Source organism: Tauraco erythrolophus, chromosome 15 (assembly GCF_009769465.1).
Source record: "Tauraco erythrolophus isolate bTauEry1 chromosome 15, bTauEry1.pri, whole genome shotgun sequence".
Lineage (NCBI taxonomy): Eukaryota > Metazoa > Chordata > Aves > Musophagiformes > Musophagidae > Tauraco > Tauraco erythrolophus.
The window spans coordinates 972,440-997,383 of record NC_141479.1 but is presented as its reverse complement, the minus strand read 5'-3'; the positions used below and the strand labels follow the sequence as shown (position 1 = coordinate 997,383).

At 48.0% G+C, this 24,944-nt stretch overlaps 2 protein-coding genes across 5 annotated transcripts in view; both read right to left on the bottom strand.

Annotated features, from left to right (window-relative positions):
• Positions 1-10,768, bottom strand: part of EDC4 (enhancer of mRNA decapping 4) — a 39,338-nt gene extending 28,570 nt beyond the window's left edge. Inside the window, 5 exon segments of the mRNA XM_086620864.1 lie at positions 899-1,088; positions 2,674-2,773; positions 3,899-4,010; positions 5,085-5,241; positions 10,687-10,768. Of these exon segments, the coding sequence (XP_086476990.1) occupies positions 899-1,088; positions 2,674-2,773; positions 3,899-4,010; positions 5,085-5,241; positions 10,687-10,765 (638 nt within the window). The 5' untranslated portion in view covers positions 10,766-10,768.
• A 2,228-nt stretch (positions 10,769-12,996) lies between these two features.
• The window catches only part of NUTF2 (nuclear transport factor 2), a 28,669-nt gene continuing 16,721 nt past the window's right edge, over positions 12,997-24,944 (bottom strand). For all 4 annotated transcript variants that reach the window (XM_086620999.1, XM_086621000.1, XM_086621002.1 and 1 more), the window contains 2 exons: positions 23,063-23,161; positions 12,997-13,531 (listed from right to left, as the gene is read on the bottom strand). In XM_086620999.1, the coding sequence (XP_086477125.1) occupies positions 13,418-13,531; positions 23,063-23,161 (213 nt within the window). In that variant the 3' untranslated portion in view covers positions 12,997-13,417. The remainder of the gene's footprint in view (positions 13,532-23,062; positions 23,162-24,944) is intronic.

Sequence of the window (24,944 nt, the reverse complement as noted above, 5' to 3'; positions counted from 1 at the left end):
GGCAAGCTAGCATTTCTTCACCAGCAGAAGAGGTTAAGCTTACAAAAGTTAATAGAGTCTCATAATTTTCTCTTGCAGGTGGCAGACAGGGACAGGATAAGCACAACAGGAGCACGCGGCCACATCTGAATGTGCAACCCTCGCGACTGCTGACGGACAGATTAAATTATTTCAGCTAGCACTGCAACTCTACCACTGAAAAACAGAAAAGCTACCACCTTGGCCCAGGCCAAGTGCTCTGGTCCACCATACAAATCAGATCTTAAACAATCAAAAGTAACTGGAGTGAAGGTGGTTGTAAAATGACAGTATACGATTAAAATTAAGAAGCCACAACCTAAGATGACATATCCCACAGACTGGCACGCTTCCCAAAAGCACTGAGCAGTCCCTTCTCGTAATTAAAAGGAAAAGACTTAAGGCAACGAATCAAACACTGAAAATAAATTTCAGGACCACCAAAAGAAGAGGGATGACAGGTTTGGAAGGAAGATAGTGAGCAGGAGAGAAGTATTCCATCCTGTTCCCGAGAAAAGCAACTGAGGAAAAGAGCTAGAAGCAGACAAACGTGAGTAAAAAGCTTTGTCACACTGTCGAGGTGACACTGCCCATGTGTGAGGCCAGCTAGTACAGACTGACACTTCTCACTTTTGGTGGGACCAGAAGGAAAACTGAGATGTCACTCCTAGAATTTCAAGTTACATGCAACTTCATGTAATTATTATGCTGAATGCAGGCACAGGTTGATTGATCTGATACTCTCGAAGGGACAGAACTATCAACCTTCCCCCTGCAAGCTGCTATTCCGAAAAAGTTAGGAAATAAGTTGCAATTTTGAGGCTGCATTCACATTAACCATTACACAAAGACTGTTACAAGGCATATTTTGACAAGATACTGGATCTTTTCTTTATCCATGGCCAGGCGCCAGACAAAAAGGTTGCCGGCCTCATCCAGGCACGCCAGCTGGTTGGAGTTGAGATGAGCAAACGCCAGGTCTGCCACACCACCCGTGAAGCCTTTCAGCAAGGTCCGCTCAGCAGTGCTGACGCTCAACACCCGCACCATAGCGGAGCCGTTACTGGCAGCTGCAGACAAAAAAGAGGGAGAAGTCATCGTTAATCCGTGCGGTTTCCCCATCCCACCACCTCTGCTTCCAGCTGGCAGCTTGTCCTTTCCAGCACCCTTCCCACCATCAGCTGTCACTGCAACACACTGAACACCCGTGTCAATAGGTATCGTGTTAAAAAGCCCTTTTCAGACCCAGGATAAATGCACAAATACTCACTGCACTTTTCAGCTTTGGTGCAGAAGAGTGGAACAGCAGCATCAAGAAGGAGTTCACCTGCCTTGTAAGGGGCAGCTTAATTGCCTCTATCTTCTACAATCTCTTGAGCACCACAAATTCTACGCTGCTTGACTTAGAAAGTCAACAGAAGTTGACTTCTCATGATTCCCAGGATCGTTCTCATGAAAGATGCCTTCATTAAACTCAAGGCCTAAATCTTTATCTCAGGCTGGCGACAAAGCTACCAAACCTCCAAGATGGATCTCCAGGGACAGGGAATTGATTTGAATTGCAATTTCATTTTCAGCAACTGGAGAAAAGGAGTCACTGAGAGGCAGGTAGCTCAAACACATCTTCTGTAAGGGCATGCCAAAAGCATAAACATTCACCTGGCGAAAAAACTCTGCTTTTTGGGTTGCACGACAGAAAAGAACACACTTTAGAGCGTGCACATCCCAAGCAAAGTTTCCAACTTCCCCATTTCAGACAAACATCGCAGTAAAGCAGGCAGTCTTACGGAGACCCCGTTGTTTCCACTTCCTGATGCCCCAGCCAGTCCTTGCAGACCACTCAGCTTTCCACACCGTCACTGCACCCAAGGTTTAATACTTTAAAAAGAGGTGAGACACCCTAAAGCTGCTCTAAAATTACACCAGCCAGGACAAAACCCAGAAGCGGAGTAGGAGATTTCATAGAAGGACAGGGCAAGTGATGGGTGCTGGAACTGAGAAGAGAGGGGAGAGCTGAGGAAGCCCCAAACACCGTGTGCTTACACGAGAGCAGAAGGAGGCACTGTGGATGACTAAGTGCTCACTCGTGCCGTACGTGTGGTGTAAGAACGTTTCCCTGCGTTCTTCTGCATTTCTCTCCCTTCCTCCCACAAAACACACTGCACCTGCATCGCGCTCTGGCTCCTCTAAATTTAGCCTTAAACTTCACTCCAGATTTATGCAAGCGAACCCACTGCAAGCATTGATCTGCTCAAATTACCGCGGGGCTGCTTCTGTGCTCAGCTACAGAGAAGCTTGTTTACTGCCGAAATATTTAATTAGAGGAGTAATCTGAACATCAGCTTAGTGTCCGGTGAAACCAACGTAGTCCTTCAACTTCTCCTCCATCCCCACGCAGTCCTTTTCTTCCTTTTATTTCTAACTTCAGAAAAGTTTTCTTTCTCAGCAGAAACTCTCCTACACCACCAACCCTTCTCTCCCCTGTAGCTCCAGCTTCACTCATATTCCCACTCCAACAGCATCCTGATCTTGGTATTACAAGCATTTCAATTACGGCCAGTTATCTTCTTCTGATGCAAACTTTGCCTCTTTTAAAGATAACACAGAGTGTTACTAAATAATACAAGTCACATCCAAGACAAGAAGGTCTCTCACCTCTAATGGCATAAGCCAGGTAGGAGTTTGAAACAGCTATCAGGTTGCCACAATAGTATTTCTGCTCCCAGTCATATCTAGCAACAGGCTGTATTTTCACCTGCTCAAGAAAAAGAAAACAAAACATCAGAAATGTCAGGAATTAACTTTTTCCCAGAACAAACCTGCCAAATATATATTTTCCCCTAGGGAAGATCTGTGATGCTTAACAGGAAACTGTTAGAAGCAGCAGTTGGTAAGAGGAATTGCACGTTGAACGCCAGGTAGCAAAGCCCTGAACATCCCGAGTCCTGGAGGCTGATGAACGTTTCCTTCCATTGCAAGGAGGATTGCAACTTCCCGAATTTGTCACACTGCACAACAACGTTCTACCCTGCAACTACAGCACAGCAGCCTCCACCTCTTTATTAGCACTGCGTCCGGAATCCCAGTTCTTGGAAGCTTTTTTGAAATACAGAAATATATTTGCTGCGTGGGCAACTGCTGTTTGGTTTTAATGCTGCTTTCCAAGAAAGCCTAGAGTCCTGGTCTTGTCAGATAAGCATTGCCTCTGTGAGCAAAGAATTAAGAAGTACTATGGAAATTATGGCAGTGATCCTTCCTTTCATTTTTATCTTCAGTATTATCTATGAAAAAAACGATAACATGGTACGGTATTCATTGACAATCTCTGTGGTCCTTTAATTCACATCATTAAGGAACAAAATGATATAATATGGAAAAGTGCTGAGAGGGTCAAGACCAGAGTTGTCTCCTCATTACCAGCATTTGCTCTGAGCATGTCTTGTACTCTGCTAGTTCTAAGCTCAGCATACTGGTTCTGCTGCAGCTCCGATCTGCAGAGTGGAGCCTGGCAGGACTGAGGCTAGCAAACGACCACGGCCAACCCTCCCTCCGTAGTGAAGGCCTTCCAGTGAAGAAACAAGGAGCAGGAAAAGCTTGTTTGTGAAGGAAGGCCACCTTCTCAAAAACCTACAGCTTACTTCGTGGACTTATTCCTGAAAATCAGAAGATAACTTGGCCGGCCTCTGGAATAACAGTAACAATGAGCTACAAGATACCACCCCAATTATTCCCCCCCTGTGTTGAGCTCTTTGAGAAGCCTCTACCTAATGACAAGCTCCTATAACACAGGAAATAATACAGTAATTTCTGTTTAAAATATTCATGCATGAGCTGATGTGACTGAAAAAGAGCTAGAACTACGCTTTCTCTTGCTCCTTACCTTGTTACTCCCTCTGGCCTTACTGGTGATGCTGGAATCACTGCTGGCCACTATCTCCACATCTTTTGCTGATATCACTATGCAAGTGGAGCTGTCATCACCGGAAAGGCAGCTTTTGAGAAAAACAAAGGGGGAGGAGGGGGAAAATCAGACAGGACTCACAGGAAGAGGACAGAGGTCAGATATTTGCTACTCATAATTTTAACAGCAATGCCAGAGCATCTGTGCATTTAGGAGGTCTGAGTTGAACAACCAAGAACAGAAACTACTTTCAGTTAAGAGTCTCCCTTCCCCATGTGTCACAGGTTTGAGAGAGCCAAACAGCTGGTTTGCTCAGCTTCAAAACCCTCCAGTCGAATATTGAGCACAGACCTCCATTTGGTCACAGTTGCCTTGACTACTACCCAACGTTGGAAGGTGCAAAGAGACCAAAGGCAACCAGTTGAACCTCACCAACAGCAGCGCACGCTGCTCGTGGCTCTCACAGCATCTTCTCTCAAAACTATGACCAGAGAACCCAAACAAAAGCCATTTACACAAGTTCTGATGTTAAGAATCCGTGCACGAAGCCAAGCGTTACACTAACCAGACTGATGTGTATTTGTATTTTTACTCCCATGACAAATCTGAAGTGTTCTACATGCACATAACCAGTAAAAGCACATGCACTGCCCAAAACACACTCATGTATCCACACAACTCTACGGAGAGTCAGGTAGAAATCTGGCTCGGGATTATTTGTCCTGTTTTAAGTTATGTGGAGAGAAGTACTTGGACAAGTGCGAGGTCTGCCGTACCGCAAACTGGCACACGTTACCGCTCAGGTAACGTGGGTCCCTGAAGGAGCCCAGCTGGATGTCTACAGGAGAACACTAAGTTTCACCCTGAGCCCTGCTAATTTACCTCCATCCTCACTTGCAATGTCCACCATGCGACCAGTCCTGCTCCCCTTCTCTCTAAACAGCTCTGCTGGTGTTCTTCGGTTCCTGAGCAGCAAGGATGGCATTCTCCATGCATGAGCCTCACAAAAGCTACAAAAGCTCTGACCACCAGCATGGACTCACAGCTGCCACCTGCACTCAACATAAAACTCTCTGCCAGCTTCCCAGCACGCTTGTCCAGGCTCATCAGAACCAATTTTTAACAGTTTTCTATCCACTTTCAGCCTTTCTTTGACAAAACTTACATGACTTGCTTCTCCTGCAGAGCTCCCAGAGAAATGCTGCGATGCACCGGCTTAGCCAGAGAAGGTCCATCTCCGGCCACGATGGGATCAGGCACCAGCAGTCCATTTAGGTCTCCGTTATACGAATTTGAGGGTCTCTGGTTCTCATTCACCGAACCTAGAGAGAAGCATGACCGAGTGAGCACAACAGCCTTTTAAAAGAAATAGCACCACGTGAAATATGCTACCTCCAGATGGTTTTTGCCACGTTCTACTGGTCTAGCAGGTAGAATACACTGAATTGCTTGGGAAAAGTAGTCTTCTCCAAAAAGAATATGTAAGAGACCTTCCACAGAAGAAACTTATCTCCCCAGACTAGTGAAGTTGTAGCTCTCTTCTTACGCTAGCAATCCCAGCAGACCAGAAAAAAAACAACCAAAGAACAGGTACAAGGAATCTACCAGGTTCAAGGAGCAAACAGCCTGGGATCAGAAAGACTAAGCTCGTAATTCAGATGTCCCGAATCAAGTGCCAGACCAAAGGGTTCTTGACGGGGCATTTCTAACCCTGGTGCCTGCAGACAGATACCTGAAGTCCAGCAATCCAGTGGTGGTTAGCTGCAACTTCTGGGGTCAGCTGGAAATAACACATCTGTTACTTTCCAAAACTGGCCTCTGACTGCGAGATCTGACCACGAAGTTCAACAAGGCCAAGGCCAAGGTCCTGCACATGGGTTGGGGCAATCACAAGTGCAAGTACAGGCTGGGCGGAGAATGGATTGAGAGCAGCCCTGAGGAAAAGGTCTTGGGAGTGCTGGTGGGTGAGAAGCTCAACATGAGCCGGCACCGTGCGCTGGCAGCCCAGAAAGCCAACTGTGTCCTGGGCTGCATCCAAAGCAGCGTGGGCAGCAGGTCAGGGAGGGGATTCTGCCCCTCTGCTCTGCTCTCCTGAGAACCCCCTGCAGTGCTGCATTCAGCTCTGGGGTCCCCAACACAAGAAGGACATGGAGCTGTTGGAGCGGGTCCAGAGGAGGCCAGGAAGATGATGCGAGGGCTGGAGCACCTCTGCTACGGAGACAGGCTGAGAGAGTTGGGGCTGTTCAGCCTGGAGAAGAGAAGGCTCCGGGGTGATCTTATAGCAGCCTTCCAGTACCTAAAGGGGCTACAGGAAAGCTGGAGAGGGAGTTTTTACAAGGGCGTGTAGTGACAGGACAAGGGGCAATGGCTTTAAACTGAAACAGGGCAGATTTAGATTGGATATAAGGCAGAAATTTTTTCCTCTGAGGGTGGTGAGGCACTGGCACAGGTTGCCCAGAGAAGCTGTGGATGCCCCATCCCTGGAAGTGTTCAAGGCCAGGTTGGATGAGGCTTTGGGCAACCTGGTGTAGTGGAAGGTGTCCCTGCCCATGGCAGGGGGGTTGGAACTGGATGGTCTTTGAGGTCCCTTCCAACCCAAACCATTCCATGATTCCATGTTGGAGTAACTTCGCTACGAAACTGTGCAGCTGTGCCTACAGGATTCCCGTGTTTTTCCCTTGGCTGACAACACACATACAAGTCTACAGCACTTGAGTTTTGTGCGAAGCAACCACTCGTTTGGCATTTCAGCTCCGCTTTGAGGAGTAACCTGCCTTCATCTGTTTGGCCCAGCACAAGCTGCCTGGTGGCCTCCGTGCCTTCTGAAGGCTTTTAGAAGGTGACAGATGCAGCAGGGGGTGAAGGAGACTCTTCTCTCCACTAAGAGAGAAGAGCTGATGATCCCTGCTGGAGACCACGCGCAGTCCGCCTGCACTTACACGTCCACGCGCTGAAGTCGAAGCCTCCAGTCGCAGCAAAATCAGCGCCTGAAATTTTCACTGGTTTGGAAAACTGAAATTTGGTGCACTGTTGCCAGGTAACAACTGCTGCTGATGCGCTCTTGCGAAATGGCTGCTCCCAGGAGCAAAAGCTCCCCTGCTCCTGGCACACGGAACACACCTAACCGTAACTGCGGGCAAGAGGCACGTCGTCCGGAAGCAAGGCAGGCTTCCAGTTACCAAACTGGCTTCGACGTATCGACATGAGTGCTGCTGCCTACAGAAATAACTGCGACCATTGTTCATTTGCTAGAAGAATATTTAAAACTTGCCTGTTTATGGACAAAGCCATTAAATCAGCAGCTATGCTACGGACACGAAAAGCCCATGCTGTGACAGAGCATCCCGACACAGAGCCCGTTTGGGTGACAGAGCATCCCGATGCAGAGCCCGTTTGGGTGACAGAGCATCCCGACACAGAGCCCGTTTGGGCGACAGAGCATCCTGATGCAGAGCCCGTTTGGGTGACAGGGTATCCTGATGCAGAGCCCGTTTGGGCGACAGAGCATCCTGACGCAGAGCCCGTTTAGGTGCTCACCTCAGTTTACCTGCACCGCATGAAGAGAACAGCAGCAGCACTCACACAGCACAAGGAAACTTCAGGCCAGGGAAGGGACCCTGTAACCACCTAACCCATCTGTGCTGTGCTTGCTGTTGCAAGAATAAGACGTGTCCCTTAATCCTACAGCGCTGCTTTGGAAGTTGCTGCAACTTCCATCGACTGTAATTTATCCTCTGTGACCAAAAGCAGGAAAACATTCACTATGGAAAAAGCATCGAGGCTGCCAGAGAAAGACGACACAGCCTTCGCTCTATCCGCAGCAACAGGAACAGCTCATACAAGTATCTCTGCTCTTTTATGGAGAGCAGGACAGTGACGTTTGCTCCACGGGAAAGGGAAGGAGGAAATATTCCCCAGAGGTGGATGGGCACAACAACAGTACACTGAAGTTTGGGAATGGAAGTCAGACAAGCATAGGTGCTGCCTGCACACAATCCTGAAGGTATAAAAGAAGGGAAGAGGCTCTGTGTTTAGTAGGTCCATGAACAAAACCAAAACGTTAACCTAGGCTGGGAGATCGAGGTCTTCAAAGGGAAAGAAGTGAGGCTGCATTCCTTCCCTTTTTAAAGAGCAGGAAAGGAGGAGAAAGCAGAGCTGGGATATTGAACTCTCCCTGCTCCCGCCCCACATCAGGGACACTACGCTGTGCTAAGCGGTGGCTATCCTGACAAACACCTCAGGAGAAAACCACGTAACACCTGGTTATCAGCAGAGATTTCAGCACGGACTGGAGGATCCTGCCCACAACCCCAGTACAACACGCCTGTCCCCCACAACACGCTGCCATCGACAGCCTGTCTACGTGCCCCAGCTGGAAGGGCCACAGTTTGGTGGCGCAGCAGCCCCTCGCTGGGGGCACGGCGTCAAAAACCAGCAAGGGCTACTGAAGCGATGGACGATGTTTGCCGAAACTGGGAGAAAATTGTGTTAAGAGAGACTGGGATGGGGGATTGCATTTTTGTGATCTCCGAAACCAGAATTAAAAAAGCATTGTGACAGTTGTAAACTCTTTAAAGCGGGGAGTGTTTCTTGTTACGTGCCTGGACAGCACCCAGAGTAACACAATGCTGCTCATAGCTACGCGCACCTAGTACTGCAAAACTTTCTTCGTGGTAGTAACCTTGGAAAGCAGCTACACTGGTCTCTGCTGGGTATTAAAATGTGTAAGTGAAACCCAGGGCATAACAGAAACTAGAACTAGAGAGGACCTTGACTACAGCAACTTTACGCCAGACAAGACCAGCCCTGCACATGCAATCCGTGAGGCAGCTCCTATTCTCGTTCAAAAGCCTTGAAGGATCATAGAATCACGGAATGGTTTGGGTGGGAAGGAACCTCAAAGATCATCTAGTTCCAACCCCCCTGCCATGGGTAGGGACACCCTCCACTACACCAGGTTGCCCAAAGCCCCATCCAACCTGGCTTTGAACGCTGCCAGGGATGGGGCATCTACAACTTCTCCTCCAGCTTCCCTTTCCTCTGACATCCCAACAGGATTTTCAGAGGCTTTCAGTGAACAAACAAGGACTCCTGCTCTTCACTCTACTACGTCTGGTTCTTTCAAGTCCATTTGCTCCTACCCAGGCAGCAATTTCTGCTGAGAACAGCCACAAGTTCCTTACTGTTTGACTTACTGTCCATTTGCTCCTTTTCCTCTCAGCTGCCTTCTCATGCACTAAAGCTGACAGAGAAGGTATAAAGAGATCGAACAGGAGAGAAGAAAAATGACAGGGAATAAGCCATACTTCGTAAAAAAACTCCTTCGCTTCAACAAGGAAGAGAAGCTGCTTCAGAGGAAAGTCAAGTCGCTTTGAGAGAACAGAAACAACTCCAACCATTTCCCAACCATGACACATCCTTTCGCTTCAGAAGCTGCTTGTGAAACTCTGCTCCCCAGCCCTGCACGGAGTTCCCCGTTCAGTCTCTCAAGTATGGAGCGCTGTACTGTAAAGGAAAAAATGTGTTTTCTTATCAAAATTATAATCCGGGAGCACCCCAGTGCTCCAGAAGCAAGAGGAACTGCTTCAAGCAATGGGAAGTTTTGCTACGGGTGGTAAAACTAACAAAGCTGGCTTCCCGCAGGTTCGCTCCATCACCCCCTGCGTCTCTCCACACCTCCCACAACAATCCCGCATCCAACCCCTCATCCTTTGGGCCAAGAGAAAGCAGCACACGTGGCAGTTGCTTCGGAAGTACCGCGTTCATGCTGACTCTCTGGACACTTAAAAGCTTCGTTACTCCTGACTTTTCCCCAACGGGAGCACAACACGGGCGTAATTCTGGCCTCTACCCACAGGCTATGTTGTTGTGGGCTTTTTTTCCAAAATATTCACGGTCTCAGTCCCTTTCAGATCATTAAATTTGAGGATGGAACTGATCTCAGACAGGCCTGACAGCCTCTTCCACTGAGCCCTGCCAGACATTCTGGGGAAAAGTATTCTTAATACAAGAGGGAGACTGGGGTCGAGGAGGTGGGTGCTGTTGAGCTCTCAGCAGCAACAGGACATGTAGTGACAGGACATGGGGCAATGGCTTTAAACTGGAAGAGGGGAGATTTCGATGGGATCTAAGGAAGAAATTCTTCCCTCTGAGGGTGGTGAGGCACTGGCACAGGCTGCCCAGAGAAGCTGTGGCTGCCCCATCCCTGGAAGTGTTCAAGGCCAGGTTGGATGAGGCTTTGGGCAACCTGGTGTAGTGGAAGGTGTCCCTGCCCATGGCAGGGGGGTTGGAACTAGATGGTCTTTGAGGTCCCTTCCCATCCAAACCATTCCATGATCCTATGCCTCTAACAGCTCTCGGATACAAAGAGCCCCGAGACCCACAGCAGCCGCGAGTTTTGGGTCCGTTCCGGCTCCACTCCGCGCCCGGAATCCTCTCCCACGAGCGCGGGTCCGCATGCCGGGCCGCCGCCTCCTCTTCCTCCCCGGCGGGTACGGCCCTCCCGCCGGCGCCCGGGCTGCGGGGCGAGAGGCCGGGCCGGGCGGGCCCCGCTCGCCCCGGGGCCGGCGAAGGGCGATGCCACCGGCGCCCCGCGGGAGACGAGCCCGGCCCCGGAGCGCGGCAGCCTGACGGACGGCGGAGCGGTGGCGGAGAAGCGCCTGAGGAGGGTCCGGCAGCCGCGGGCCCGGTGCGGCGGGATCCGCTCCGCTCCGCCGCGGCCCGGCCCGCCGCCGGCCTCCCGCGCCCCCCCGGCCCCGCCCGCTCACCGCCCGGCCGGTCCAGCTTGAGGATGTCCCGCAGATGCTGGGTCGCGTCCTCGATGTCGATGCTGGAGGAGGAGGCCATGGGGCCCAGCCCGCCGCCCGCCGCCACCCTCACAACCGCCAGCGCGCCGCCCCGGCTCGGCCCCGCCGCCCGCGCTTCCGCCTCCGGCCCGGGCCTGGTGCGCCGGGCGGAAACCGCCGCCGGGACGGAGCGTTCCGGGCGGGGCGGGGCGGAGGGCCCCTCCCACCGCCCTCCTCTTCCTCCTCCTCCCCGCGGGGCCGGGGCTGCGCTGGCCCCGCCCGCCGCCCGCTGCCGCCAGCCCGGGCACCTGCACCCGGCCGGGCCCCCTCGGGGCAGCTGTCGGTGTCCCCGGCGTTACGGCCGGTTGAACGGCCGCCGGGCCCGATCCCGGGAGGCGGTACCGAAAGGGTCACTCATAAAGGGTTACGGGGGGTTGTCTGGGTGGAAAAATCATCTCTTCCCGCTGCCCGGCCCGCCCGCTGTGCCCCGGAGGCGTCCGAGCTCGGGAGGAGGCTGTTGGGTGGGCACAAGACACGAAGAGTTGAGGCAGCCACTCCACCTGTAGTTGGGCTGAAAAGGGACCTGCAGAAGTCAAAAATATTAAGCAATGCTGGTTTAGAAACATCATAGAGTTTGTCTCCTCCAGGTAAGGAACCAGGAGTGAACGACTCTGTGAAAAAAAGCAGGAAAAAGAGCCCCAGAAGGATCTACACGACTTATTTTGGAGGATAACTGCTTTCAACTTTTAGTGGCCTAAAAGAATCTCGTTTTAGATAGTTGTCTATCTATCACCTGCCACATGTATCGTTCCTTGAACCTGACTTTTAAGCAAGCTCTCTTGGCTTAGTAAGCTCATTACTCACAGGACTCCCCTGACCTGGCAGACCGGATCCTTCTGTGGGGCAAGGTTCAGAAGACAGGTCTATTCTGGGATCCTCCCGCCTCTGCCAGGCTTCCTTTAGACCCGGAGCCTACAACGTAAGGATCCTTGCCTAGCAGTGACCATGCAGAATGCCTCTTCCCACTGGCAGAGGTCACCTCTCCAAGCGATTCATGTTGAGCGCGACTTTCACAGCACAGAAGCGACGACAGGAGAAGAGCCCTGTGCTTGAAACGGGGAACAGATGAGAACGCTGCAATACCGAACAGGAGGGCTCTAACTTCCAAGAAAGCTCCATTCCAATTCAAAGGCCAAAGCAGCCAGATTTGAGAAGTAAGCAGCTTGAGCACACCTCACCCCGGGCTTTCCTCAAAAGCATCAAAACCAGAAATGCCAAGTTCCTGTACTTGGAGTGAGCTCAGCAAGGCGTGCCAAGCCCTTGAAAACCTGCGCCCAATGACTGAGGCAGGTCTGAAGGTAAAACGAATGTGATTCTGCTCCTGTGCCATCTCATATGCTGGAAAGATTAATTTAATAAATCCCTTTGCTGGTGGAGCACCGCCACCTCCAGGGAGGAGGACACACGACAGCCAACGGCATCGTAAAAACCCGCATGGCCAACGCAGCGCTACCGACCAGCCCAGCTGTGACGCAGGGATGCTGGAAAGGCACCACAGAGCGTGACTCTGGCCAGGGCTTTAGAGCTGGAGACAAACTCCAGGAGGGCAGTGCTGGATCAACACCCTGTGCCTCTGCCCGTGAAGAAAATCATGGAATGGTTTGGGTTGGAAGGGACCTTTCAAGATCATCTAGTTCCAACCCCCCTGCCATGGGCAGGGACACCTTCCACTACACCAGGTTGCTCAAAGCCTCATCCAGCCTGGCCTTGAACACTGCCGGGGACTGGGCATCCACAGCTTCTCTGGGCAAGCTGTGCCAGTGCCTCACCCTCTTCCAGATGTGAAAAATTTCACCACCACCAGCAGAGTGAAAAATTTCTTCCTTATATCTAATACATGAAATAGATACATATATCTAATACTAAAATACAGCATCCTGTTTAGCTTTGGGGTTGAACGTAATGTACGTCATGAAGATTAGCCACAGGCTACCACGACTGTTGTCATCCTTGTGTATTATTTGAGGCTTTCGCCTTGGTAAAACACAACAGGTGAGAACGAACCTGTCGATGTTTAAAAACTGAGCCATGAGCCTGTTACAAAAGCTGCTGAGAGGAGGGGAAAGAAGTTGCACGGCCAAGGGCACACCTGGACTGCCTTCATCAGCAAAACTATCACGTGCTCCTCAGTTTGAGAGTTTTAGGTCTGTGAACGTTTCCCAGGCAGGCAGAGGGTATCCAAAGCAAGCGGTACCATATACTCCATATCCAACTCAGTAAGACAATTTAAACTGTTAAGAAAATCTTATGGTTTTATTGTGTAACGTAGCATTGAAACATCTGAACAAATCAATATCTGGGCTGTACAGGCTGCTGTTCTTTCATTTCTTTGGGTTATAGAGCATCTTGTCAGTACATAAACAACAACCTTTTGCATTATAAATTCTTTCCGAGGCATGCTGGTACAACACAAATTTCTCTTGTCAAATGCAGCTAAGTCTAACTTCCAAACATCATGCACAAGAAACTCATCTAGTGACAATGTAAACTCAGCAGAAGGGCAGGTCACAGGTCTTGCTTGCTCACGCTCTGCAGTGCTGCAGGTTTGTGTATGATATTTGGAATGTTCCGTGAGTGTGAATAATACCAGTAAGAGGAAAGGAGAAAAAAAATAAAAAGAAAAAAAAAGCACGGGTGCCTCAGTGTTGCCAGCTCAGCCAAAGTTGTGCAACGCTAGCCTGAACATGTCATTGGTGCAAACCCAGGCATCGTTGATGTTCTTTAATAGAAATATCTGGTGGAATCCCATGATAGGGTCTTCATCAGCCTGTAGAAAGAGAAGAAAAAGAAATTTCAAAAAGCTCTTTTTTGAGAATTGTATTCTGAAACTTAAAAGCTAATGTTACAGTGATGTCACATGCTGTAAGATGCCTGGTACCTCAAGGGACACCAACACAACCACAGGTTTTGTTCCAAGGTGCTCTGCAGACAAACACCTAGAGCCCGATGACACAGACATCCTGCAACAGCATCTGAAGTCGGGGGTTTCTGGCAGGCTTGCAGACATCTCACCCCAGCAGCTTCACCACACTACGAGCAGCCCACCTCGGTGCTGAATCACTAATCTCCTTCGGGCCTTGCCCAGGAACCAACCACAAACCCAAGTGATTTAAAATTAGTTTGTAGCTGCTGTACTTCAATGACAGAATGGAGTTGCTGTAGAAGTCAGTACCAGTGATGCTGCCGGACTGATCTGAGGAACGATTTGGGCTTTGGAAGCTTTCCCAGAGCAGGTTCAGTACTCCTGCTGTCCAGGAGGAGCTCAAAGGGAGTGAAGTATCTGCTGTAGCTGTGACGAGATGTTGCAAGCACAGGGATCTCTGCAGCAGCGCCTCAACTTCTGCCTTTGCCAATTCATCCAGGCAGGTTATAGTGTCTGCACTGTATTTATTGTAACTACAAAAGTAGAAAATAATATTAGAGGGAGACTGGTTCTCCCACTTAATGTTTACCAGTCTCCTCAGAGACACCATGCAGGAATTAAAGCCTCAACACAATACAAACGTTTCCCAAATCAGCTGGAAATCACACAATAGGATTTAATCTCAACAGCGCATAGGACCAAGCCACAAAAAAATCTTCTGCTACTGACCATAGTGTATTCAAGTCAGCATTTTGGGAGGATTTTAGGCTCTATTCTTTCAGCACACGACTATTCAGCTTCAGAAAATGGGGGAAATGCACAAAAAAGCATTGAAGAGCAGCGGCCAGAGGAGCACATGGAACTGTCAAAATGCTGAATGTTGCTCTCAATGCTCTGCTGCTGTCCACCAGGAAAAGCGAGTGGAAAGGTTGAAAAGCAATGCAGACTACAAAATAAGCCAAAACACCTTTACTTCAAAAAGTTATATTCGTGTAAGTGATTAATGGAATGGGAAACAAGTCGGCTTTAAGGACATCAGTTATCACAAAACAGCGAGTCTGCCAGAGCACTGGTAGGCATCAAGTGCACGGAAAAGCAGCACTCAAGTGGAAAACCACTGCAGGGATTCCACAGTGACAACTATCTGGGAAATAAAATGGTGCAGATGGAGTGCAGTTTCAGTAAGTGTACACTAATCCACAGAGGAAAACCAAAGAAGGGCCCTAGATTAGCTATTACGTCTCAGGAAAGTGATACAGAAATTGTGATGGACAATTTATTTATTTTTTTTTTAAACCAGCTCAGAGCTCCAAAGCTGTCCAGGCAAGCACAGTGTTAGCAGTTATTAGGAACAGAACAGAGAACCAAAACCCAGAAGTAAACAGCAGCATAAACGCACAGAGAGCACCCGCAGATCAAATCCTGCATGCATTTCTTTTTTAAAAAAATTAAAATGATACAGTAAGGAAAGGCCAGAGAAGGACAAGACAGACCATCAGGCTACAGGACAATTTCTGACTGAAGAAAGTAAACTGAGTATGACTCTAACTTGCAAAACTGTGATCGGGGTCGGGAGAAGAGGCGAGATATCAAATGACTATCAAACCATACAGGACAAAGTGAATGAGGAAGCTATTACAGCCAGAAATTCAAGTGGCAAGAAGTAAGGCCAGAAGGATGAGCAAGTCAAGTGCTCAGTAGCCAAATGAAGGGAAGAAAAATCCTCAAAGCAGGACAAGTGCCAATAAGTCCCTGTTCAACTGGTTGATGAACTGAGCAGCTTCTTGTCACACTGATGTATGGCTCCTTTCGTATTAGGGAGAGGATCCATAAAAATCAGCACCATGTAAACACAGGCAGTTATGCTGGATTAGACCAGCTGTCCGTCTCGTTCATCAGCGCACGTGACAGCAGTTGTGCCAATTAGCTCGGAAGTATTGTCTGAGATTGTATTAGATCTGCCCAGAAAAGATGCTTCCATCCTGAAGAGGTGGCCTCTGCACTGAAACTCACGGGTTTATACCTTTCCAGTTTTCCTAGGTATCAAACATAACACTTACATCCCAGTATAGTCCTACTACTGCTTAATAGTTGGTAGGTTCATGGACATGAAGGAATCTTTAGGAAAAGTGAGTAAATTCAGAACAGTGTACATTAAAGTTTGACATACAACTTTGTAAAGCACCTTATCAATGCCATTCCGTTTGACTAACTTGGAATGAATTCATAGAATCATCAAATGGTTTGGAAAGAACCTCAAGGATAATCTCATTCCAATGCCCCTGCCATGGGCAGGGACACCTTCCTCTACACCAGGTTGCTCAAAGCCTCATCCAACCTGGCCTTGAACACTTCCAGGGATGGGGCAGACACAGCTTCTCTGGGCAACCTGTGCCAGTGCCTCACCACCCTCTGAGGGAAGAATTTCTTCTTTATACCTGATCTAAATCCCCCCCTCTTTCAGTTTAAAGCCATTGCCCCGTGTCCTGTCACTACATGCCCTTGTCCAAAGCCCCTCTCCAGCTTTCTTGTAGCCCCTTTAGGCACTGGAAGGCTGCTGGAAGGTCTCCCCAGAGTCTTCTCCAGGCTGAACAGCCCCAGCTCTCTCAGCCTGTCTCCATAGCAGAGGTGCCCCAGCCCTCGGATCATCTTCGTGGCCTCCTCTGGACCCGCTCCAGCAGCTCCATGTTCTTCTGATGTTGGGGACCCCAGAGCTGAAGGCAGCACTGCAGGGGGGTCTCAGGAGAGCAGAGCAGAGGGGCAGAATCCCCTCCCTCGCCCTGCTGCCCACGCTGCTCTGGATGCAGCCCAGGACACGGTTGGCTCTCTGGGCTGCCAGCGCACGGTGCCAGCTCATGGTGAGCTTCTCATCCACCAGCACTCCCAAGTCCTTTTCCTCAGGGCTTCTCTCAATCCGTTCTCCGCCCAGCCTGTACTTGTGCTTGGGATTGCCCCGACCCACGTGCAGGACCTTGCACTTGGAGAGTTGCACAATGTTACATCTGTGGCTGTTTAGTATCGGTACTGTCACCTAGATATACACTTGAATGTTTAGGAAGGATATCTGGTAGCAATGTGGGTTGATGGGTTGAAGTTGAAGCTGTGATGATCCATAAAAAAACGAACAGACGTGAGTTTCACCTGAGCTGATTGTTGGCTCCACTGCAGCCATCCCAAACTGCGCGCCTCTAGGTACCTGCAGGTCCGGAACGGAAACAGAGCAGAGCAGAGGGGCAGAATCCCCCTCCTCGACCTGCTGCCCACACTGCTTTGGATGCAGCCCAGGACACAGGTGGCTTTCTGTGCTGCCAGCGCACAGCGCTGGCTCATGTTGAGCTTCTCCTCAGGGCTGCTCTCCATCCATTCTCCACCCAGCCTGAACTTGTGCTTGGGATTGCCCTGACCCACATGCAGGACCTTGCACTTGGCCTTGTTGAACTTCATGAGGTTCTCACAGACCCACCTCTCCAGCCTGTCCAGGTCCCTCTGGATGGCATCCCTTCCCTCCAGCATGTTGCACCACACCACACAACTTGGTGTCATCTGCAAACTTGCTGAGGGTGCACTCGATCCCACTGTCCATGTCGCTGACAACGATGTTGAACAGCACCGACCCCAGTACTGACCCCTGAGGAACACCACTCGTCACTGGCCTCCACTTGGACATTGAACCGCTGACCACAACTCTTTGAGTGCGACCATCCAGCCAGTTCCTTATCCACCAAGTGGACCATCCATCAAATCGATGTCTCTCCAATTTAGACAGATGTCATGCAGGACAGTCAAATGCTTTGGACAAGTCCAGATAGATGACATCAGTTGGTCATATTCATGTCAGCTCCTCTAACGGCTTCATTTCAACCAGGCAGGAAGAATCATTTCAGCTTGAATCACTTCTAATCAACACTATTAATAAGCAATTAGTACACCCTCGGTTGCCCTATGCTCTCCTCTTCTTAGCTCACCGATGCAAGGTGCAAAAGTAGCTTCCACAGAAAATTTGAACATGTCATTACTGACACGAGCACACTTTGAAAACCACATTACCAGCAGACTAGTTGTAGTGTAGGTTTCCTCAGTTTCTGAAAAGCCAGGCTGCACTACAGCTCTTCGTGCCTTGGCTTGAGGAGAATTTTCCCCTTACGCAATTCAGGACTGGACACATGAAAAAAGATCAAAAGGGAATTCTTCCCCAAACACTTGCTGTTGTACATATGACAAACTCCCACAATGAAGTCACACGTTACTGCTTCTTTATTCCTTTCACGTTATGTCTTCACAGCTCAGAGGAGCAGTGTACTTAAAAAACCAGGAAAATCCTAGACTACATTTAAGGCAAATGAAATAGTCTGTAGTCTGCTACCGAAATTCTGAATATGTTCTATTAACACACAGCAAAGACCCACAGCCAAGTGACTTGAGGTGCTCTAGAAGGCAGACTAATCCTACCCCATTTTATTTTGGATCTTCATCACAGCTCAGATAATCTCACTGGAACTCTTTACCCCTTACTTTCCACTCCAAATTCAGCTATGTCCAACTCAAAATGTGTATTCCAGATGTGAGCCCAGGCTTGAAACACAGAGGGTTTAGTTTTGGCACCAAAGCCTTCCTTTACGCAGTTCAAATCGTTCCATGACATCCTTGAATTAAAATAAAAATAGGAAAAGTCCCAAAATCATATTGGAAAGATCCTCTGGTTTCCAGTTCAGCCTCATGCTCATGGCAGGACTACCAGCAGCATTGCATCAGCCACAGCTTTGTGGTCTTCCAAGCCTCCAAGAATGGATATCTCACACTGTCCAGGCAATGTTTCCCAGGGTTTCAATCTTCTGGTGGAGAGAAAAAAACACCCACCACCAAAAAACCCTAACCAAACTCTCCAGTGTGTCCAACCTGAACCTCCCAGTTTATGGTTTGCAACCACCGCTCCTTGTTACACTGTCCAGCACCACCAAGCAGAGTTTGCTTTCAGGTTGTTGGAAGCACTCAACTACTTTCCACCTGCATTTCAGGCAGGTTGCCCTTCGCTGTCTCCTTTCCAGGCTCCAGAAGCTCTCAAACACTGGCAAACTTGGCAGCTTTTTCATCTCTTCCAGTTTTCCTACACCCCTTCTGACGTAGAGGCTCAAAACTGTAGAAACTCCTCAGCTCACGGAACCAAGGGTCATGTCAGAGCATTAGACGCAACACTACTTTGTAATCCAAGTTTAGCTGCAAAGCTTAGTAGAAAACCAGAACTTTTCTCCTCTTGTCTGGCCAGAGACAGTTTTACCCTTTCACCAGCACCCCACAGTGACTCGATTCACCGCAGTTAATTGAACTGCAGGCTCGCAGCAGCCTCATAGCAAAGGAAAGGCTAATTACTTAAGATCGCAGGTGCTTTCAGATGTTAAACCTCATTTAACGGGCTTCAAGCAATGCTTTCAGTGTTCAGCATGCATTACAAAAACATCCAGCGATTTTAATTGCAAATTTCCTTCCCCTTCTAAGACCAGCGAAACATCGCCTAACAATTAGTCGTTCACAATTAATTCTGCAACAGTCACTTCAAAATTCACACTCTGAGGGAGAGCCACAGATCTGCCACGTTTCTCCAAGGACACGCAAGCCACAGCCATGCTTCTCAGCCAGCTCAAGTGACAGAAGAGCGAGAAGAGAGCACTCCTTACTCAACCAGGACAGCGAGGACTGCATGGAAGAGAGGTAAGGCAGAGGGTTAAACGTTGTGGAGGGCTAGCCTGAAGACTTCGTTGGTGCACACCCAGGCACCTTGAAAACTTTTCAACAAAAAGGTTTGGTGGAAGCCTAGAACCTGGTCATCATCTGCCTGGGCATGACAGGAGAAATATGTTACTAGGTGAAGCACACTGAAAAATACTGGGTGACATTCTGGATGCACGTTGGCAAAGCAGCGTGGCACCAAGTGAAACTCGCTCCTGAAGGCACAAACTGATGCTCACTCTTCCTAGTTGAAGCGAGGGGAGCATGCACCCAGACAATCAATGGCAATAAAGAGTGGTAAGAGAACTAGAGAAAGGGGAGGTGTATTTATTATATCGCTACAAAAGGATAATAAAAACATTACTACCTATCCCAACGTCCATTAGAGAGGATCTTTCATATGTTTACTTGTAAATATGCTTTTCAGCGAAAGTGATTACTGTACTGCTTGTGCCAGTGAGTTAGATCCTCACTCGTGACATTCACCCTACTTAGATGCTCTACTACTCTCCAACGTCTTCTCCAAGACTCTGTTGTGTCCCATCCCCTCACTTGCAGATGATTATTCTGCTGCAAAAGATGTTGCTTTTTTAATTTTTCATTTATAGTTCATATTGGTCTGTAGACTGGAGCAGCACAGAGGCAGACACCCATCCTCACCTTGGCACAGGGCAATAATGATTTCAACTGTCCCCAGCTAAATTCCCCCCCAGCAGGGCAGCCCCAGGGCTGAGAACAACCCAAACCTGCAGGATTACTTAAGGCATAATACTCTGGTGAAAAAAAAAATAAATACAGAGTTTGACAGTAATAGTCCATATCTCCATTATTGCTTCAGAAGTGTTCTTGCACAGTTGAGAAGAGAGCTGAGGCTTTGTGACAACGTGGTAGCAGTTCACCCCATGCTATATGCAGGGACAGCAGAAGATTTTTCTGCTTTGGTTTGGTTCCCCCCCCCAAAAAAAATCAAACAAGATCAAAATATAATGGTTTAAGGAAGAAATAGAAAACGGGCCCAGCTCACTTAATGAGTTTCCACTGAAATTTTGGGACTGGCAATTCACACAGCTAAGGCCTCAGAAAATCCATTCAAGCATCATGCCAAGAATGAGTTCTTAGGAAGGGCATGTTACAGGTACTTTAGCATTATTTTCCTGGATTGTGCTACTAAATCACTACGCATGCTCCTTCATTACATAAAATAATGCAAGTTTTGAAAAACCACAGAGGATTCAAAGCATATGCACTAATTGTACTGGGCTTTGAAGAATTCAGCTCACAGGCCCACAAAAAGGACAAGTGAACAGTAAGCAGCAAGCATGGCTTTTCCCTTCAAACCCTGCTACTGATGGTCTTGAAAGTGCCCTTCCTCGTGCAAATTTCTCTATTTTTCCCCCAGACCAACAGATGCGAGCTGTGCAGAACAGCCACGCCGTTAAGAAGGCAACCTTTAAATAAAACTAAGCATGCTGCTACACATTTGTGTGTTCAAGTGCATCCCGTTCATCCAATGCCATAGATGAGTCAATTGTTAAAATCCATTAACTGAGCCCAGCTGTTCTCAGTCACTGTCGTGTATCGAGAAGCATTAAAATGGCTGTCAACACGGATGTATTAGCACAAGAAAAAACTGTTCTCTACATATATCAAGCAGGTTCATGTGCTGGTAGAAATGGTCACTATATATGCCATGCTACTGACGGTTAATGATTATTTCATTTGTCTGCTTCTATAAGTATCACACAAATTAGAAGCAAGAAGTCAAATTCCAAGTTGGCTTTGACTTTCTGGACACTTCCTCAGTAAGGAACAGTATTCCCAGGCATTAAAATGTTATTTTTAAAGCTAAAATTTGGAGACACATACATACAAAGAGTAGAAAAGTGTTGCCTCTCCTACTAAAAATTCACACACAAGTTGGATTTGATCATGACAATAGGCATTCTTTAATCCAATATGTTCTTTCCAAGTACCTAGACGCACTAACACATGATCCCTGAATTATTCAGAGGATAAAAACAGCACAGTAAGAAATACTACTCCAAGCCGTGGTATTTATGGAAAGCTCCTGGACTGCATCTACAACCCTAACGGCCATAATAGTGGGCGAGGAAACCCAAAAGCTTTACAGAATCTTTAAGAACTTGGTATCTTGTCACAGAATTCAACACAATCACTGTTGCAAGCTGTGATTGCTTGATTATGCAATAACCTTAAAAACATGACTCTGCAAAACCAGGTGCAGATGTGACTGGTTCAAGACACTGAGTCAAAAAGTCTCGGTCCCATCACTGAGTTTTGTGCACAACCAAGATTAAGACAGATGAGATCAGCATGCCTGACTTCCCACCTGTCCTGCAATTCAGTGCTTCCCAGGACAGACAGGTATGGCTGTCTTTCCTCAGAGTGTGTGCAGGTGGGACTGAGCAACAAGAAAGCCAGAATCCAACTTGCAGCTAGGAAGCAGGAGCAACTTGAACGAGAGCCAAAGCTATCTGTGTTAGGCTTGGAAGTGGATGCAATACACTGGGAACTGCTCTTCTCAACTGCCCAGCCCAAAACGATCAAGGAGAACAGCTAAGCAAGCAGATTCAAACTTTCAGTCCTACGTTTGCTCAGTTAACAACAGTACAGCCAGTGGAAGTTTGGATGTTTTGATACCAGAGGTGCCATTCCGAGTTAATAGGAAAGGGAAACCTCAACAGCTATTCTAAAAGAAACAAGGTTCAAGTAACTCTAAAGACTGGATGGCTCTAGAATCCTGAGTTGACAGCATGGCTGGACCAAACCCTGACAAAACCAACTCTGATAATTTTAGCTATTGCTATGTAATCTTGCACTTTTCAAATAAACACTGCCCACTGTGAGCAAGTTCCACCTACGGCTGACTTTACATACAGGACGTTTTTGGCAGATTCCAGGACAATTTCTATCATTATTAAGTAGTCTCATTAATTTACAAGTCTGTGGTCCTGGTATATTAAGATGCAACATTTCCCCAAAAGCACAGGAGACTGGGTAAGTTGACACAGTTCAGTAGTGTAACTTCAACAGCAATGTAATCATACTACAGCCCGAAAAATAAAAAATGAACTGATTTCTTCACAAGAAGCAGCTGTTTCAACAATAAGCATTTGATCTCGGAGGCAACGCTCCCATCGCTGAACTGGTTTTGACTACAAAGGTACTGGACTGCATTAACACCAGGACTGTGTTCTTGTGTCCTGTGCCAGCAAAGAAACAGCATGGTCTTACTGAAGGGTTGTCAGCTAAAAAACATCTGCTAAATCACAGCTGGATGCACACGTGGCATCAAAGAGTACATTAAACTAGATGTGCTTATACTGCCCAAGAATATTGTAATGATGCTTTTAAATGCAACAGAAGACACTGAAATCTTACTGCATCAGAGTAAGGGAAATACTGATGCTTTTAGACCCCACGTGATATTTGTGTGCACAATAAAAACCACGGTACTTTGCTTGGCAGGAACATACGACTGTCAAATTACAGGTGGTTTACTAGTGCTAGTTATCTGAAGGGATGAGCAGTTTCTTGACAGTCTAGAGCAGAAGAAAAATGATGTCCCAGTGCAAGCTTACCCGTGTTCCTTCCCCACCTAAGAGAGCATTTTAGCGTTTTCAGAAATGAGATGATTTAGAATCCTGCAAAAATCTAAGCATTTGTTAAGCTGTATCGGATGGGGTTTACCTTAAGCTGTCCCACTACCATACTGAGTATACAGCTGTCAGGTGTAGGCTGGTGGTCTTGTGCTGTGATGCTGTGTTGTATTTTTTGGAAAGGGAGGCTCTGCAATGAAAAGAAAGCAAAATAAGGAAATACACAGGCATTGCATTATTGAACTTACAAAACAAAGATTGAGCAAATCCAACATTAACCAGCGTTAGACTATTTTGGTAGTACTGCGTGGAGAGTTGTTGGAACTCAGCACTACTCAGGCTGGGTTGATCATAACAGTTGTGTTTTTCAAGCACCAAGACAAGAAATAACGTCCCAGTACCTTTTCCTAGTCTAATTACACTGCCTGAAGAGCTTCAGATCATCAGTAGGCTGAAAGTTGACACGACGAAGGCACACAGCTTTGTTGCTCTGAACAGCGTTAAAAAATTGTACGATCTAATACCTTGGGGGGGTTACCAGACAACTCCAAATTTGCTTCTTTGTTAAACTGGCTACAAACAGAAAGGAAATGTGCTTGGCTCAGAACTGGTGTTCAAGACTTGAAATCCACACATCCACCTTTCCCATTTTTAATCCCCTTGACGTTCACGTAGCCAATGCGAGTGTGTCTGGAGTTAAGTGTGCAAGGAACGCACCTTGAGAAACACCAGACACCGGGGAGTAATTCCTCTCTTTCAACTTAGACCACATTCACATTCCATGGACGACTCCAAGCAGTGAACATCAAACATCCAGGGATTCCGAGAGCCCTGTCACACAAACGCAGTTTCGGCACTGCTCTATCAAGAGCTGCATTAATGCTGGATGCTTTAGAGGTGGCAGTTCAGCACAGAGGGAGCTCTGAGTGACCTCACGGCTAACACCCAGGGTCCGTGCACTGCACAGGACAGCAGCACGCAGTCATTTAAACCTCGGGAGGTACTTTAATGCCATTGCTTCATTTCCCTGAGGCAGATCCAAACATGTGCTTTGACAAGTTCTGCATTTCCCTCTAGCGGAAAGAGCCTGACAGACTCCCTAGAAGACTCAAGTTCTGCTGTCAAGGATGTGAAGTACAACTTGGCCCTACAAGCATAAGGCTTCAGGAAGAATACCAGGAAGCTAAATCTTTGGATAATAGAGAACATGAACCATGGAAGAATCAGGACCTGGGAAGCAAAGGGAGTGTACAGAGCAGCCCTCTAATCCCAGAGGGACACTATTCAAGAACATTCTCTAACAAAGCCTGCAGTGTTTCCTCTTGGCTGGGAGAACAATCCCAACCTACTAAGAACTGCAAAGTGAGCCAAACGGTTTGTAATATGGAATAGACATTTAGGAACAAAAAACAAATCCAGAGCAGTCTTTTCTGAACTACCAGCAGAGTATTTCCCAGGGCCACCATCCTAAACGTGAACGTGTGCAAGCACAGGCTGAGACACTGCACACCCTTCCTTTGATAAAAGCATACTGTGCAACCTGGTCCCACCTCAGCACAACAGCTTCTTGTTGAACGAGTCCTGCAAGAAACTTGTCTTGAAAAGGCAGAGAGATGAAGGGGAATGAATGTGGTTGATTCCAGAACCCAGCTTCCAGCACGACAAGATGCCAATGAGAGGTGAGACAGGGGAGAGAAGACGCTCGAGAGTCAAGAGCCCTGCAAAATGGTGACAAGGAATCAAAGACAGGGCTGGGTAAGATGGTGCCTGTTTCAAGTATCCGATTGTCCCCTTTGGAGAAAAGGACCCCAACGGTTGGCCAGCCAAGTGAGCTACTCCTCATGCGATCCAGTGGGTGAAATCCCACTGGAAAGAGTAGGATCAGCTGATAGGAAAGAGCATCGATTTTTAGGATGGAGAGAAGCTACCTCAAAAGGATGGCTGCTTATGGACATCCATCTGTACTGGAGAGA